This window comes from Alosa alosa, chromosome 16, assembly GCF_017589495.1.
Source record: "Alosa alosa isolate M-15738 ecotype Scorff River chromosome 16, AALO_Geno_1.1, whole genome shotgun sequence".
NCBI classification, from domain to species: domain Eukaryota; kingdom Metazoa; phylum Chordata; class Actinopteri; order Clupeiformes; family Clupeidae; genus Alosa; species Alosa alosa.
Window position 1 is genome coordinate 2,613,860 of NC_063204.1, and position 17,678 is coordinate 2,631,537.

The 17,678-nt window shown below is 45.8% G+C and overlaps 1 protein-coding gene across 1 annotated transcript; it reads right to left on the reverse strand.

The window, feature by feature from the left end:
* Window positions 1–3: 3 nt before the first annotated feature.
* LOC125309487 (MAP7 domain-containing protein 2-like) lies at window positions 4–17,678 on the reverse strand. Its single transcript, XM_048266451.1, is given in 15 exon segments — window positions 4–1,537; window positions 1,674–1,931; window positions 2,432–2,576; window positions 3,668–3,722; window positions 4,489–4,536; window positions 6,309–6,413; window positions 8,064–8,244; window positions 10,516–10,654; window positions 10,970–11,211; window positions 12,019–12,146; window positions 12,525–12,670; window positions 12,859–12,951; window positions 15,308–15,382; window positions 17,271–17,369; window positions 17,372–17,678. Coding segments are annotated over 14 exon segments (1,800 nt in total). The 5' UTR covers window positions 17,466–17,678; the 3' UTR covers window positions 4–1,537; window positions 1,674–1,681.

Here is a 17,678-nt window from a genome sequence, read left to right on the forward strand (position 1 = left end):
GTATGACCAATCAGTGTTTTATTAATGCTCTCCCCCAGTGCTGAAGCTCCATGCGTGTGTCTACATATTCCACAAAGCAGAAATGAACCAAGTTTTACTTTCCAATATTCAAGATAAAATGTTTTTTTCCCTCTATCATATTTCACAGTAAAACTGATGAGGAGAATTCTTAGCATGTCAACAGTAGGATGATTGGGCGGGAACAGAGGGGATTGTGATCAGATGAAGACAGGTGTCGGAGAGACACAGACACACACAGTCAATCTACCTTTGCAGCCCGTGACACAGCTGTTCACTCTTTCTATGACAGGGAATTCCACCCTGATTGGTCCTAAACAATTGACATCTGGAGGAATATGTCATACTATAAACATTTTATTTGAATCTGCCACCTGTTTCTTAAGGACTTCACCAGTAAATGAAAAACTGCACAAAGCACACATGCTGCGCCCTGACATCCTGCATAGCGCAACATGGACGACAGGGCAGTCTTAACAGGGTAAGTAATGGTGATGGTGTTTTTTCTTTACACATTGTGAACCTTTTCATTTGTGGCACTCTACGAGGCACATTTGTACATTTGTAGGGTTTTGCAGATGTACTTGCAGAGTCTTTCAATGCCGTACACTCTTTTGCATAACCGACTTTGCTCCATGATCTCCCCGAGGCGAGGCTAGAGTCATGAGCAGCAAGAGCAGCGTTTACAGCAAAATATAAAGCGACCGTGAGCAACGGGACAGAGGATAATACAGTGCAACTTTTTACAGTGTTCAAACCACAGACGTTGGTTTCACAGTTCAGTGACAGAGTCTGAAAACAAAAAGGATCGAGGAGCCATTTGTTGTTGTTGTTATTTACAATGATGTGACATGGTGTAATAGTGTATTATGTTATAGTTTTATTCACTGTATGCTTGCATTTTGCATACTTATTAGTCTACATAGCCTTGATTGTGATCAGAAATGCAATTCATGATCATACAGTAAAGTTTTCTCGAGCCATATGATACAACACACCATTGAGACGCAAAATTACACAAAATCACTTCTACAGTGCACTGCAAGACTGCTGGTCAGAATACTCTCAAGACAGCGTAATACATCAAAAGAAATGTTGAACTGCTACAGGACTAAATGGCGGGCTCCTCCATCAAACGCTAGGGAGGAGGAGGTGAATATAGAGTTGCTACAATATATTACATTGAACTGCACAGGCAGCATATGTCGTAGAGTAATCTGAAATAGAACTGCTCTGACAGAGAGGCAAAGCGTTTTTGTGTGTGAGCTTTTGTGTATGCTTTTGTGTATATTGCACGTTGGTCTTTGTGCACAAGATGTGTACAGTATAGTGTATGTTTAAGTGTGTTCTGTCAGAGTGAGTTAACGGTAGATAACATTCAGTGTTTGCTCTTCGCGTTTGCATCTGAGAGGCTTGGGGGCGAGGAGTGGTGGGGTTTTCCTGCAGGTTGGAGAGGTGAAGCTGATTGGCTGATACAGTTCCTCCTCTTCTTCCACTGGCCAAGAGTCACCGACACACCCTGTGGACACAGCGGGAGGAATATTCACAACGATCAAACCTTCAACAACGCCCAGACAGACAGCCACTCAGGAATGAGGGGGAGACAAACAGTACAGAGTCATGACAGCTACTGTGAATGTGTTGTTTTTTATCACCTGGTTACTTAGACGCCAAGCTTGTCAGAGGCGGAGCTCTGGATCAGCTGAGAGTCAGCCCCGGGCCTGCTGAAGCCCTCAATCAGGTTCTTATTGAGGTCCCCGAGCGTAGTGGAGGAGGGAAGACTGGGGTAGGCGTCTTGGCCTGTAATCTCCAGCAGGTCCTCCAGTGCCTTGGCATTGCTCACACTACTCTGGGGAGCCTCGGGAACAGGGGAGTAGTCTGCTACAGAGACGAGCTCATCTCGTGATACAGGGCTGTGGGGGGGTCGGAGGGGGAGGTGAGGAGGAGGGAGGGAGGGGGGGGCAGGGGTTGGTGAAAGGTTGGGGGCACATGTAGGATACGGCAAAAGAGAGGTATCCCACAAGTAAGTAACCATGTGACACACAGTGTCATGCAACATGGCTTTGGGGCTAAATTCAGTCACTCTCAAATCAGTCCTCCTGGGAAACTTGAATCCATCAGGAATTGTATTGGCGCAGACTATGATAATGATTGGCAAAAAAAATCAGTATCATTACTGAATTCAATCGACTCTCTGGAGCTGATTTGAAATAGGTAACTACTGAGCTGAATATAGCCCCACGAGAGAGCCATATAGCTACCATATGCAATGAGATGGCATTCTTTCTAATGTGCAACGTAAATTCAACTGACTTAATCTCTCCTCATTTCGAAAATGTTTGAAGAGCTGAACACAGAACAATCAGACAAAATGGAGGTGACTCAGGAATGACGATGTGGTGGGTCTGGTTACCTGACGTCCATAGACTGGACGCCATCAGAGAGGTCATCGGCCACACAGCTCTTGGCCTCCAGGGGCTGCAGGCTGATGAGGGGAGACTCCACTGCGCCCAGGGGCTCTGGTCTCTGCCGCTGACCCACGCTGGCCTGTTTGAGGTCTGTGGATTTAGTCACAGTAGAAACTGAACTTAGTAATGGCCAAATTTGGATCTTGTCTTAATGCATTAAAAACAGCTAAATCCCTGCACCGTTCAAAGAAAAACATGAACATTCTGATGATTGCATGTACTATTTAAAAACAAGATGGTTACCACAGACTACGTGAGTCAGTTTTATCATGATTTAGCAGCGACTTTGACAGACCTATTTGAAAAACATGCTCCAAGCTATGAGAGCAAGTTTCCCATCGTACCACACAGTGGAGCTGTTCTCATAAAGTCACAAAGACTTCTCGCAGGATGAGTCACTCTGCAGACACTCCTGACTTTGTGTGTGTGTGGGGTGTGACTATAGCTGTGAGTGTGTGTGTCTGTGTGTGTGTGTGTGTGTGTGTGTGTGTCTGTGTGTGTGTATGTGTATGTGGGCTGTGCCTCTATAGCTGTGTGTGTGTGTGTGTGTGTGTGTGTGTGTGTGAGTGTGTGTATGTGGGGTGTGCCTCTATAGCTGTGTGTGTGTGTGTGTGTGTGTGTGTGTGTGTGTGTGTGTGTGTGTGTGTGTGTGTGTGTGTGTGTGTGTGTGTGTGTGTGTGTGGGGTGTGCCTCTATAGGTTTATGTGTGTGTGTGTATGTGTGTGTGTGGGGTGTTCCTCTATAGGTTTATGTGTGTGTGTGTGTGGGATGTGTGCCTCTGTAAGTTGGTGTGTGTGTGTGTGTGTGTGTGTGTGTGTGCGTCTGCACACTTACTTTATTGTATGTTGTGTGGGGTTGCTAGTGATAACCCTAATAATAAAACTATGACACAGACAAGTAGAGATGTGTTTGTGTTGCCCTGTGGCTCCCTGTGTTATGTGTACATGTGTGTGTGTGTGTGTGTGTGTGTGTGTGTGTGTGTGTGTGTGTGTGCGCGCGTGCATTCGTGTGTGTGTGTGTGGGAGAGAGGGAGAAAAAGAGAGAGAGGGGAGGGGCAAGACGGAAACAGAGAGAAACAGTATGTGTGTCAAAGTCTGCCGTCCCGTTATGAAACAGATAATTAACCTCTATTTAACCTCTATTTAACCTCTATTTAACCTCTATTTAACCTCTCAGCATACCTCTGCACTCTTGCGCCGTCTCAGGGGATGGCGACTCCACCAGCACGTCTTCTTTCTGAGCAAACGCAAAAGAAACGAATAAACGGCGCACCAGCGTCTGATTAATGGCTGCCGCTGCTCCTCCGGTATGCTCTTTATTGTGCCAATGAGAACCCACCAATGAGAACCCACCAATGAGAACTCCACCAATGAGAACCCACCAATGAGAACCCATCAATGGGACCCCACCAATGAGAACCCACCAATGAAAACCCACCAATGAGATCCCACCAATAAGAACCCACCAATCGGAACCCGCCAATGAGAACTCACCAATGAACACCCACCAATGAGAACTCATCAATGGGACCCCACCAATGAGAACCCACCAATGAAAACCCACCAATGAGAACCCACCAATGAGAACCCCACCAATGAAAACCCACCAATGAGAACCCCACCAATGAGAACTCCACCAATGAGAACCCACCAATGAGAACGCACCAATGAGAACCCCACCAATGAGAACTCATCAATGGGACCCCACCAATGAGAACCCACCAATGAAAACCCACCAATGAGATCCCACCAATAAGAACCCACCAATCGGAACCCGCCAATGAGAACTTACCAATGAACACCCACCAATGAGACCCCACCAATGAGAACCCACCAATGAGACCCCACCAATGAAAACCCACCAATGAAAACCCACCAATGAGACCCCACCAATGAAAACCCACCAATGAGACCCCACCAATGCACCACCGCACCACCGCAGTATTACCTGCGTTCTCATCCAGGACACCTTTGGTTCTTATTTGTTTTTGGTTCTTATTTACCTTTGGTTCTTCGCTTTTCCGTGTCCTCTTCATGATCTCCTCGATCCTCTACGAGGGAAACAGCACAGTAATCAAAATAAACGAGGAAAGGTCACTCTTTCAGCAATGGACAGTACAGTGATGAGCAGTGCACTGTTTTATTTCACTGAGCCAGCTTTGCATCTACGCAAAGTTCATATCCCAAATGTAAATCAATATCCCATAAGAACAGTTGTAACAAACATTTTACATGACAGCCGATTATCAGGATGTGAACTGAACTCCGTGTGAGACCGTGGAAGTGTTGTACGACCTTATAGAGACGTGGAAGCGTTGTGGAAGCGCTGTGGAAGCGTTGTGGAAGTGTTGTTGAAGCATTGTACAACCTGATAGAGACGTAGAAGCGTTGTGGAAGTATTGTGGAAGCGTTGTACGACCTAATAGAGAGGTGGAAGTGTTGTGGAAGCGTTGTGGAAGCGTTGTGGAAGTGTTGTACGACCTGATAGACGTGGAAGATCTGCTCCCACATCCTCTGCAGCACCCGGACGTGTCAAATAAATGTGTTAAATATTTAGTGCCTCGGCAGCTGAGCTGTCTACTATAATGAGCACTGAGAGGCTGACACGAGGAGTACCAGCGTGCAGTGGAATGTGTCTTACTTGCACAAGCTGGGTGTGTGTGTGTGTGTGTGTGGATAACCAGTGTGCGGTGGAATGTGTTGAAAGACATGAGATACTTCCTCCACTGCAGTCTCTTCTGCTAATCCCAATTTGACTGCAGAATAGAGAATTGTTTCCCTCCCCAGCTTCTCTAGTCATTATTATACAGAAGTCAGCTATCTCAATTCGATGGGTTAAGATTATTGTCTATCTCCTATTTGCTTCTTCGATATGGAAATAAAACACAGGTTTATCCAGCGTAATAGAACACTATACTATAATTTCTAGACTATTAACCGTGGTTTATGTACTGATTTTGTAAATGTACGCCAGCCCTGTGGTTAATACACAGGTGCTTCCTGTACATGTGCATCTCCATGACAACACGTTTATGCTCACATCAGGCCTTAGCCAACATTTTCATGAGGTTGTTTTGAAGACAGAAATCACAATGTCTTTTTTCTCTGGAGTGCCTTTGGAACTGGAGACTGCAGTATTGTAAGCTATACTCCAGTAGTGTCCAGAATATTGTTTTTTCTATTTTCCCTACTTATGATTGACAGTGTTTCCCACAGAATTGAATTCTATGTCCTAGGTGGCAGGTTTGCAGAATTAACAGTTTTTAACAAATCAGCGCCGCGTGGTTATGATGCTAACCAGATTTAAGCACAATTTAGTATAACCTGGAAAATCATGGTGTGGTGGTCAATGTTATTGTGGTGGGCCGCCACAAATAAGTCAATGTATGGGAAACACTGATTTAAGTATTTGCAAAAATCTCATGCGAATCGTTGTCTTTGTCTGCAATCTCAACTGCTCCTCAACTGCTGTATAAGAGATTAATGCATGGCACGTTCCATATATTGATGTACTCTGTCTACGGTTTTAGAACTGCACAATACAATGAGGTGTCTGGGTCAAATTTTACATGAGAATAAAATGAGCAAGATTATATTCAAAGCTTCTATCAACTGTTCGCAATTGCAGTTCTTATCTGTTCACTGTTATCAAATAAAATCAAATGGGACAGAATCTTCTTTCTCTGCAGTCTATCTAACTCAGCCACCTTTGATGCTGCTGTACACCAGTGTAAAATGCACTGTTACATGTGTGAGCTGCAGAGAGGTTAAATATCAAAGGAGCAGAGCGCTGTGGGCTCTGATGTGGAAGATGGATGCCCACCTTCTTCCTCTGCAGTCTCTCCTGCTCCTCCTGAATCTTGACCAGCTCTCGTTCCTGCTGCTTACGCTCCGCCTCGCGGTGGGCCCGAAGCACCACCTCCTCTTTCTGCCCGTAACCATGACGCACACACACACACACACACACGCTGCGCACACACACACACACACACACACGCTCACACACACACACACACACACACACACACACACACACACACACACACCAATCACACACACACACACACACACAGGCATGACGTCATTGCATTCGGTCAGTATCAGTAATGTATCAGGCACAGCTCAGTAAATACTTGCAATATAAATGTTTCATTTTCTTTGAAATAGGTGTCTAAGATGCATGCTGGCAGAATCTAATGTTATTAGTTGAAATAAATTGTGCACATTTTGGTTATGTCTTAGCACATCTTAAAATGATGGAATGATGGAATATAAATAATAAAAAAAAATATATATGTAAGTATAGAGAAAAATAGAGTAGAATAGAATAGAATAGAGCAGAATATGTAGACAGTGGGAAGTGTTACTAGATGTTGTAAGAGTGGTTTTGGATAAAAGCATCAGTTAACTGACCATGTAAATATATAGACTATATAGGCAGTGTGAGGTCAGCTAAATGTAAAAGTAAACATATATATAATAGAATAGAATAGAATAGAATAGAATAAAATAGAGCAGATGACTAAATGACTAAATGGAAATGTAAACGTAGAGTAGACTATATAGGGTAGACTATGTTGGGTATACTATGTAGAGTATACTATGTTGGGTATATTATGTTGGGTATATTATGTTGTTATGTTGGGTAGACTATGTAGAGTATACTATGTTGGGTAGACTATATTGGGTAGACTATGTTGGGTATACTATGTTGGGTAGACTATGTAGAGTATACTATGTTGGGTAGACTATGTTGGGTAGACTATGTTGGGTAGACTATATTGGGTAGACTATGTTGGGTAGACTATGTAGAGTATACTATGTTGGGTAGACATGTAGAGTATATACTATGTTGGGTAGACTATGTTGGGTATACTATGTTGGGTATACTATGTTGGGTAGACTATGTAGAGTATACTATGTTGGATATACTATGTTGGGTAGACATGTAGAGCAGTGTTTCTCAAAATGTGGTCCGGGGACCACTAGTGGTCCGCAAGCTATCCCAAGTGGTCCGCAAGCAGACGTGGTAAAATATAATATAGATGAGTTGTTTGCAATATTGAACCAACTTGTATGTAAATTCAAACAGTTCTGCAACATGCCTATGTATGCTACGCCAGTTTAAATCATATGAATCCTCTGACACAATAAGCAAGGTGAGGCCTATTGTGTAATATACTGTTGAAGTACGTCTACTCTTCTTTTTTTTTTAGCTAGGTGGTCCGTGAGGTTTTTTTTCATTGGTTAAGTGGTCCTTGGTCTGAAAAAGTTTGAGAAACACTGATGTAGAGTATATACTATGTTGGGTAGACTATGTTGGGTATACTATGTTGGGTAGACTATGTTGGGTATACTATGTTGGGTAGACTATGTTGGGTATACTATGTTGGGTATACTATGTTGGGTAGACTATGTAGAGTATACTATGTTGGGTAGACTATGTTGGGTATACTATGTTGGGTAGACTATGTAGAGTATACTATGTTGGGTATACTATGTTGGGTAGACTATGTAGAGTATACTATGTTGGGTAGACTATGTAGACAGTGTGATGTCAGTATGTCTGACCCCTGACCTCTCGTTCCCATTGGTCCTGGATCTCCTGCCAGCGCCGCTCCCTCTGACGCCGGTCCTCCAGCTCCTTCTGCTGCCGCGCCTCCTCCTGCCGCCTCCTCTCCTGCTCGGCCCACAGCGCCGCCTGCTCCTGCTGCTCCCGCGCCTCCTCCTGCCGCCGCTGCTCCTCCTCTGCCCTCAGCCTGGGGAGAGGGTGCATACAAACACGTCATCCACGTATACAATACACACACACACACACACACACACACACACACACACACACACACACATAAATACACACACACACACACACACACACAAACACACACACACACACACACACACTATTGTATTGTTGAATGTAAATATAAAAATATGAACAGGCATTGTTCATGTGTGTTAGTTCAACCACATACACCACACAAACAGAAACACACACACACACACAAAAATACACACACTGTTGCATTGTTGAATCACACTATAATCATACAAACACACTAATGGGCATGCATGCATGTGTGCAAATGATCCCACAAATGTACGCATATGTATAGCCTGCGGATGCATCCATAGGGTCTTGAGCAATGATCACGTACATACAGGAACACATACACACGCTCATTCACACAACACACACACACACACACACACACACAGCCATGAAAATATGCACAGTCACACCCTTCCATTTAATCACTGAAAGCCAGACTCCCATCTGACATACTCTGTGAGCCTGGATTTGACTAAGGACTGGACTGTTAACCAGCTCATTTCAGAGCCTGTTAGGTTTGATTGATTGTTTCATGCATCGCTAAGCATTGCTCCTATTTCTCTTATGCGATAAAGCCCCATCACTTCCACTGACATGCAATCAAAACAAGAGTCTGGTCACCCAATAGATAAGAATGATTTCATTGTCATTTCAAATGTCATGATGGCTTATTCAAAAGCTCAAGGAGACCTTAACCTATTTTATATCAAGAAGCTGTGTGCTGTGTTTCCCACAGAATTGAATTCCATTTGTGGTGGTTGGTTTGCAGAATTAACTTGAATACAACAGTTTTTAATTAACACAGCGTGGTTATGATGCAAACCAGATTTAAGCACAATTTAGTACAACCTGGAAAATCATTGTGTGGTGGTCAATGTTGATATTGTGGTGGGCCGTCACAAATAAGTCAATGTATGGGAAACACTGCATGCAAATTGTTCTGCTGTTTGGATCATGGACAGTATTGGAACAGAAGACACACCTTGATTTTCCATAGCAGTTATGGACCCCAGAGGCGTGCTGATCACGATGACCACGTTAGCCCCCAACCCTCTCTTAACTACTGAAGCCATCCAATTAGCTGGTGAATATGTGTGAGAGAGTGTGTAGCTGGTGAGCATGTGTGTGTGTGTGTGTGTGTATGTATTGGAAACACTGTGGTGAAAAAAGTCCTCCTGAAGGCTAAAAAATGGCAGTTACAGCGCTACACTCTGTGGGCATAAATATGGGGTCTCATGATTCATGCCAGAGTTCTTATTTAATCGGGGGATTCTGAACAGTGCCCTCACAGGCTTAAGAGAAAGATAAATAAACCATATAGAAAAATCACTTTTATTCCATCCAAGAATGCACCTTTTGTGTAAACATAACATAAAGGAAAAAGGTAAGCAAAAAGGTTCTTGACTGTTGTAGAAAGAAATGGCTGATCTTTAATGCAATATCTACATTGCCCATTATCAGCAACATTCATCCAATGTTCCAAAGGCACATTCTGTTTACTAATCTGATATCATTTTTAAAAGGCTAGCTGAGAAAACATTGGAGAACCCTTTTGCAATTATGTAAGCACATAATGTAATCTGAAAAAAAAAATGCAACTGATCTCAGCTGGTATTCGGTCTATAATGGAGTGGAATGGAAATGGAAGTGACCCCAAACTTTATAATATAGTGTAGTGTATATATCTCTGGTAATCATAGCCACTTACTAAACTCCAGGGGCTGGCATCCCGTACATGGATTAAGCCTAGTCCTAGTCCCAGTCCCAGAGCTAGAGCTCTTTCTCAAAGGAAATTTCCATTGAAGTTGGCTTTTAGTCCAGGACTGTAGGAAACAGGTCCCAGGAGCTCAGGAGCATCAGTATGAGGTCCAAAACAGGTGTTTACAAGTATGCAGCATCAGACGTGCAACTGAAAAGTATCTTTTCATGTCGCAACAATTAGCTTCCACAATAATCAACGGAACTGGCTATACCAGCGTGGCAGTCGCCCTCACATTCGAAAGCATTAGACCAGTCTTCTAAAACAATTTGTATGCTCCGTGAAAGGGAACGATTCAGCTGCGCGGCTGGCGTTATGTGCGGATGTAAGGCGATGGCGTTATGTGCGGCTGTACCGTGTAGTGTGTCGCGTCGTGTGGCGTGTCGTATGGGTGTCGTGTGACGCGTCGTGTGGCGCGTCGTGTGGCGTGTCGTGTACCTCTCTTCCTCAGCGCGCTGCTTGTCCTCAAGCTCCTTCTGCACGCGGGCTTGTCTACGCCTCTCGGCCAGCAGTCTGGCGGCCTCCTCCGCATCAGTGGTCCCCGCAAAGGACTTCCCTGTGGGGGTACCTGGGGACTCTACAAACACACACACACACACACACACACACACACTCTAATCATTTATTTATGTCCACAATGCGAGAAAGGTGTGTGGATGAAGAGACTGCACTTGTAGTAGCCTACATAGATATACAAAAGCAAGACAAAAGCCAGCATTTAGGATACACACATACAAACACAAAAAAAGGCATTTGAGGGATACAAAATCAATCAATGAGTGCAAATAACTCTCAGAGGAAGCCTTTTATTCTATTACATTTAGCAGACACGCCTTTGTTGCCTTGTATAGCTGTTGCCTCAATCGGCTGGATATTAAAGTCAGGAGTTCACCTGCGCTGCGCTCTCCAAGATCCCGGCTGGCAGACTTGGGCATTTTGCGCTCGGCGTTCTCAGACCTGGAGGTCTTCCTCTCCAGGGTACTGGTGCCCCGGGTCTCCATGGCCGCCTTCTCCTCGCCCTCCAGCCTCCGAGGGCCGTCGCATGGGGTGGACGCGCGGTGTCTCATCGGGGACGGCGGGTACTGTCCTGGGGAACAGGGGGACTGGGTGCGGCTCTTGGACGATCTGACCCTGCTACCAAAAAGGGTTTTGTAACAATAGCATCAGCTAGTATCCGCTAGTACAGTGCCTATAAAAGAAATTCATCCCCCTGCCCTTGGATATTTCCCTTTTACTGCTTTTATAAATTGAATCTTGATCAATTTAATTGGGCTTTTTTTTATAATAATTTACAAAAATCATGCTGTGGGGATACTCGAATGTTCTGGAGTGGCCGAGTCAAACCCCAGACCTCAATCCTATAGAAAATCTGTGGCTGGACTTGAAAAAGGCTGTTCACACGTGATGCCCTTCCAACCTGACAGAGCTGAAATGGGCTGTTCACACGTGATGCCCTTCCAACCTGACAGAGCTTGAGCAGTTTTGCAAAGAAAAATGGAGTAAAATGGCAGTATCCAGATAAGCAGGCCTAACTGAGACTTAATTGTGGCAAAAGGTGCATCTACTAAATGCTGACTTGAAGGGGGTGAATACATATAAAATTTTGCATTATAGATTTTAATTATTTGTAGAAATCTGTTTTCACTTTGACATTAAAGAGGGGATTTTTGTAAATTATTGTAAAAAAGGGCAAAATAAATTGATCAAGATTCCATTTCTAAATACAGTAAAAGAGGAAATATCCAAGGGGAGATGAATACTTTTTATGGGCACTGTATATACAGATAGTGTTTCAACATGCAGTGACATTCTGATGACACTAGAGTCAAATGAAATGATTTACGTTGGTGTTGATGTGTTACATTTAAATAACTGTCAGAATATTACCTTGACAAAAATATTTAACAATTAAAAATATAAGTAGAGAAAATAAGGTGGAACCTTTTAGGGGTGCCGTGATGCTTTTGTGTCTTGGTAGAGGCACTTTTGGTTGGTGTGGTGGGGGACTCAAGACGTTTGGGGGATGGGTCTATCAGGGTGGGGGTGGTGCATCCCACCTGTTTTTCCATCTGAGAACAGAACAGAGACAAAGCTGCTGGGCTTAGTTACACATGCAAATACATGTGCCCGAGTTACACATAATTAAACTGTGTGGTTCCCTGGGTGGGAAGACAAAGCAAGTGTGTGTGTGTGTGTGTGTGTGTGTGTGTGTGTGTGTGTTGTGTAAATATGTGAGCCTTGGCCATGCATAGCGTGCAACAGATTCCAGTTTGACGTGGCTGGACTGGAAACGATCGGAGTGGTACTGTTGCTAGGAGACCAGCTCCACGGCGACATGTGTCCCACAGTGCTGTGCACCAAATATAACTGTCTGAACGGAACTATGTGAGCCCATTTGCTTTTGAGCGAGAAAGAGATTCCACCAGTGAGATGGCGGATGAACGGACCTGAGGGGTCTTGGGTTCCTTGGGCGGTTCCTTGGACGGTTCCTTGGGTTCCATGATGGGCCCCGGCGTGCTGCCGTTGTTGTTCTTCTTGCGTTCCGCTCGGCTGGGGGAGCCCCTGTAGGGAGACCGGTGGGGGCTGGGCGAAGCTAAACGAGGACAAAGGTAGGAGACGACAGGGGTCAGAGGTCACGACGGAGGGAGACGGGAAGAGACGGAGCAAATTGAATAAATAGGATTTATGACAGCTATTTCAGAGGCAGACACACACACACACACACACACACACACACACACACACACACACACACACACACACACACACACACACACTTGCCTCTCTCTGTGACACTGGGTAATGTGGAGGAGGAGGACAGACGTTTGTTGAGGGACGAGTCCTGAGACTCAGACAAGGTCATGTAATCAGCCACTTCAGAGATGAGACAGTCATAACAGCACGACGGCAGGACAGTCATCACAGCACGACGGCAAGGCAGTCCACGGGTAAACAAGCATGACGAGAGGAAAGGAGAATAAAAGATAAACCAACATCATAGATACCATATCAACATCCACATCCACACCACACTGCCACAATAACAAAAAGATAAACCAACATCATAGATACCATACCAATATCAACATCCACACCACACTGCCACAATAACAAAAATATAAACCAACATCATAGATACCATACCAATATCAACATCCACACCACACTGCCACAATAACAAAAATATAAACCAACATCATAGATACCATACCAATATCAACATCCACACCACACTGCCACAATAACAAAAATATAAACCAACATCATAGATACCATACCAATATCAACATCCACACCACACAGCCACAATAACAAAAAGATAAACCAACATCAGAGATACAAATACCAACATCCACACCGCACAGCCACAATAACAAAAAGATAAACCAACATCAGAGATACAAATACCAACATCCACACCGCACAGTCACAATAACAAAAGGAGAAATGGATGTATCAGTTCAAAAGGGACAATTAACAAACAAAAAGAGCTCTATTCTAATAAGCTTGACAGGTTAGCTGGAATATATCAAACGATAATTTGCTTTGGATATTTTTGTTCTTAGGGTCTAGCACTGGGTGAAGAGGCAGAATTCAGATAAGCACTAATTTACATAAAGCAGACTCAGTTGGCAGTAAGTAGACCTTAGGGTGTTTCTCAGAGTGTGGGTGCTGTCCTAGTTGCGTTTCAAGGAGTGCATATATTTATTTGTAGTTGTGTCTGTATATGAGAGAGTGGGGTAGTATGTGTGTGTTTGCGTGTGTGTGTGTGTGTGTGTGTGTGTGAGAGAGAGAGACATGTATGTGTGTTTGTGTGATATGTGTGTGTATGAACATAAGAGATAGAGTGTACTGTATGTGTGTGTGTATGGGAATCGATAAGGAATCTATATAATTTCTTAACGATGCCCATCCCTATGTGTGTATGTGTCTGTGTGTGCGTGTGTGTGTGTGTGCGTGTGTGTGTGTGTGTGCGTGTGTGTGTATTTATATGTATGTACATGACCATGATGAAGAGGCACTGCTGGAGCAAACTGCTGTTGATGCTGCTGCTGGGCAGGAGCCTTAATGTGATTTTGGGCGCAGAAGCAAACCCAACAGGACACATACACACACACACACACACACACAGCATCACACACATAGCCACACACACATACACACACACATACACACACACACAGCCACACACACACACACAGACACACACACACACACACACACACACACACACACACACACACACACACACACACACACACACACAGCCACACACACACACACACACACACACACACAGACACACACACACACACACAGACACACACACACAGCTCCAGATCCAGTGGCCTCAGCCTCCTCTCTGCGAGAGCAGAGGAGCTGCCGCCGCTCGAGGCGCAAGAGGAGACGTGTGTGTTGGATGGGGTCTTCCATCGTTCATCTTCCACCCACCACAGCCAAGACAGGAAGCCCCCATATACACACACACACACACACACACACACCCACCCCTCCACTGTAGCAGATACACCCAGTGAGGAGAGGAAGAGGCGGCAGCGCGATATCTTGAATAATTAATTGATGTATCTGTGATGATTACCATCACAGGCTTTTCCAAACCTCTTGAGAGAAATCAGGCAAAGGGTTAACAAAAGAGAAGATGCAGCACAACACAACACAGCACAGCACAGCACAGCACAGCACAGCACAGCACAGCACAGCACACAGCACAACACAACACAGCACAGCACAGCACAGCACAGCACAGCACAGCACAGCACAGCACAGCACAGCACAACACACAGCACAGCACAGCACAGCACAGCACAGCACAGCACAGCACAGCACAGCACAACACACAGCACAGCACAGGGGGAAGAGAGAAATACACACCAAGACCAAAAACACACTGATGATCATTAGTCTGCATAACCATGACAACACTGTGAAATTGCAAATGTGAAGGTTACCAAATATCAGTGAGCAGTGAATACACACACACACACACACACACAGAAAACACAATCACCATTCCAAACCCATTATATGTGTGCATGCAGTGCAGGTACACTATGGCAGGCTTCTGTGGTGCGTCAGGTAAAGAACACAGAGAACACACACACACACACACACACACACACACACACACACACACAATGGCAGGCTACTGTGGTGCGTCAGGTAAAGAACACAGAGTGAGGTGGAGCAGAGAGGAGGAGCAGGTCAGTACCCATCCGGGAGGGGCTGGCAGACGCGGGGTCATGGGCTAACGAGGAGTGAGAAGGCGGGGCGGTCTTAAGGTCACCTGGGCAGCAGGTACCGTCGTACACACACAGAGAGAGGGAGGAAAGCCACACAAGCAAAACAAAAAAACACACACACACAACCAGCGTTAATGAGAGTAAATGACACATGGGAATTAACATAGCAGTGGCAGCCTCTTCATGTCAGGGTTCATTTTAACAGTACCCAGGAGCTGCTGTGAAACAGCTGTGGCCACACACTCAGGAAAAGTAAAGTTGCGTTAGCTAGAGCCCAAACAATGAGGATGGGAAAAGCTGCATGAGAGACTGCATTTCACGAGCGAGCCTGTTCTGAAAACATACCTCAGCAGTATCAACAAAATGGCTCATTTATGAGAGAAGGGTCAGCAAAATTGTAACAAAGGGCTAGCAGGCTCCAGCCGAGAGCCTTCGTAATGGTAATACAAACTGCACGGGTTATCATATGTAAGGTGAGCATCCTGGTAATGAAATCTACAGTTAAGGGGGAAAAAAGCAGGAGGATGTTGAAAGACGCGCACTGCAAGGGGCCTATCACTGCATAGATCAGGTTTCTCAAGAGCACTAACTGCATCAGGCACCACCGCAAAAAACGGCCTCCCAGTCGGAGCACTTAGCTTAGCCGGCCGTATGGATCAAAATAGGATTTTTGTCACCGCTCTCAATACTCTGATCCTGGGTCAGTCGCTCGCTCACCCCCCCCCGTCCCTGGTGGTCCTGAGTGCTGCTGTCCCACCGATCGGCTGGACCCAGATGCCAGAGCAGGTCCGGGGGTGGATCACCTCGTGAGCGGACGCTGCTCTTGGACAGTCTAAATAATTGATGTCGTTATGAATGCACCACAGGGCCTGGCTGGCTGGTGCACTTGTCTCCCTCCCTTCCAAGACAGGAGCCTCAGCCTTAGCGCATCTCTCGTTCACTGTCCCTCTCTCTCCGCATCTCTTGTTTTAATCAAACCTTATTTGTACATCTGTACATCTGCACATCTGGGTTATTAAAAAAGACCTTTTTTTCCAAATAAGCCAAATAATCATTCCGTCAGCAGCAGCAGTGTGTTCTGTCCTGAGGGAGAGGGGAGAGTGTGTGTCTGACTGTAGCAGAGCACTGGGTGTTTACCTACGCAGTAAGTAATCTCACCGGAGGTTTAGAGATGAGGGGGGCAGGGAGGGATGGGGGGGAGGGCGACAGCTGGACCAGCAGACTGACAGGCTAGTTTGACGGACTGCATTTGGGAGCTAATTTGTTCCATGTTGGTTTTTGCTCCGAGCCGGTGATTTAGCGCGGCGTGCCGTGGTGCTTCCGCCGTGTGTCGGCTCGGAGATAACGACCTGGTGGACGGGAGGTTGACGGGAGGAGAGGGCGTCAGCGCTAACCTTGAGGCGTCAGAGCGCACGCCACAGCCGGGCAACTCCCTGAAAACAGCCGCCGCTGAGCTCCGAGGGGGAGAACAGGATGTGGTGCCAGCAGTGTACCTTGGACTGCCCTCACACCCTTACACACACACACACACACACACACACACACAGGCAGAGCTGGCTAGGTTTTTCCAGCTAAAGTGCTAATGACTTTAAAAAAAAAAACACCAGGCCTAAAATAGGTAGCAATGCCTGAGGAGCATAGCAAAAAATATCCGCATACGTACAGAACCAGATAAACACACACACACACACACAGGCAGACACACACAGAGAACCCACACCCTAATCAAATTTCCTCCTTCCTCAATGGCTCAATCCCCACATCCAAATGCACTTTTTTGAGAGACACAAGCGCCCCCCACCCTGCAATGCAGCCTTCACACCCAGATTCATTTCATTCACCTCCTCCGTTACCTCCAGCCATCCCTCTTCCATCCTCCTCCTCTCTCCCACACTCATCATCCAGCATCCCCCCCCGTCCCCAGGCACTCACCCTGGCAGTCTCCGGGCTGACCGCCCCAGGTCCAGCGCTTGGGTCTCTGGTCCATCGGTGGTCCCCGCTCCATGGACCCGGCGCCTTTCAAGGCCTCAGGCGCTCCTTCTCGTTGCGTTCCAGCACGGGGAAGAAAAGAGACTCTTTGACGGAGCTGTCGCTGCGGCGACGCGGAGACTGAGCCACCTGCTCCATGGCGACCGCCTCTTTTCTCTCCCTCCCTCTCTCGCGCTCTCTCTTTTTCTCTCCCTCTCTCTCTCTCTCTAAGCCTGGTCCCGTCTCCCCTCTCCCTCGCTAATGCAGCGTCTCGTTGGCCTCTCCTCCTGGTTCTCCTTCTCTCTGTGCGTTAACTAGCAGCTGAAAAAAGGCCCCTTCTCTTGTCTCCCTGGCTCTGTATTCCTCTCTCTC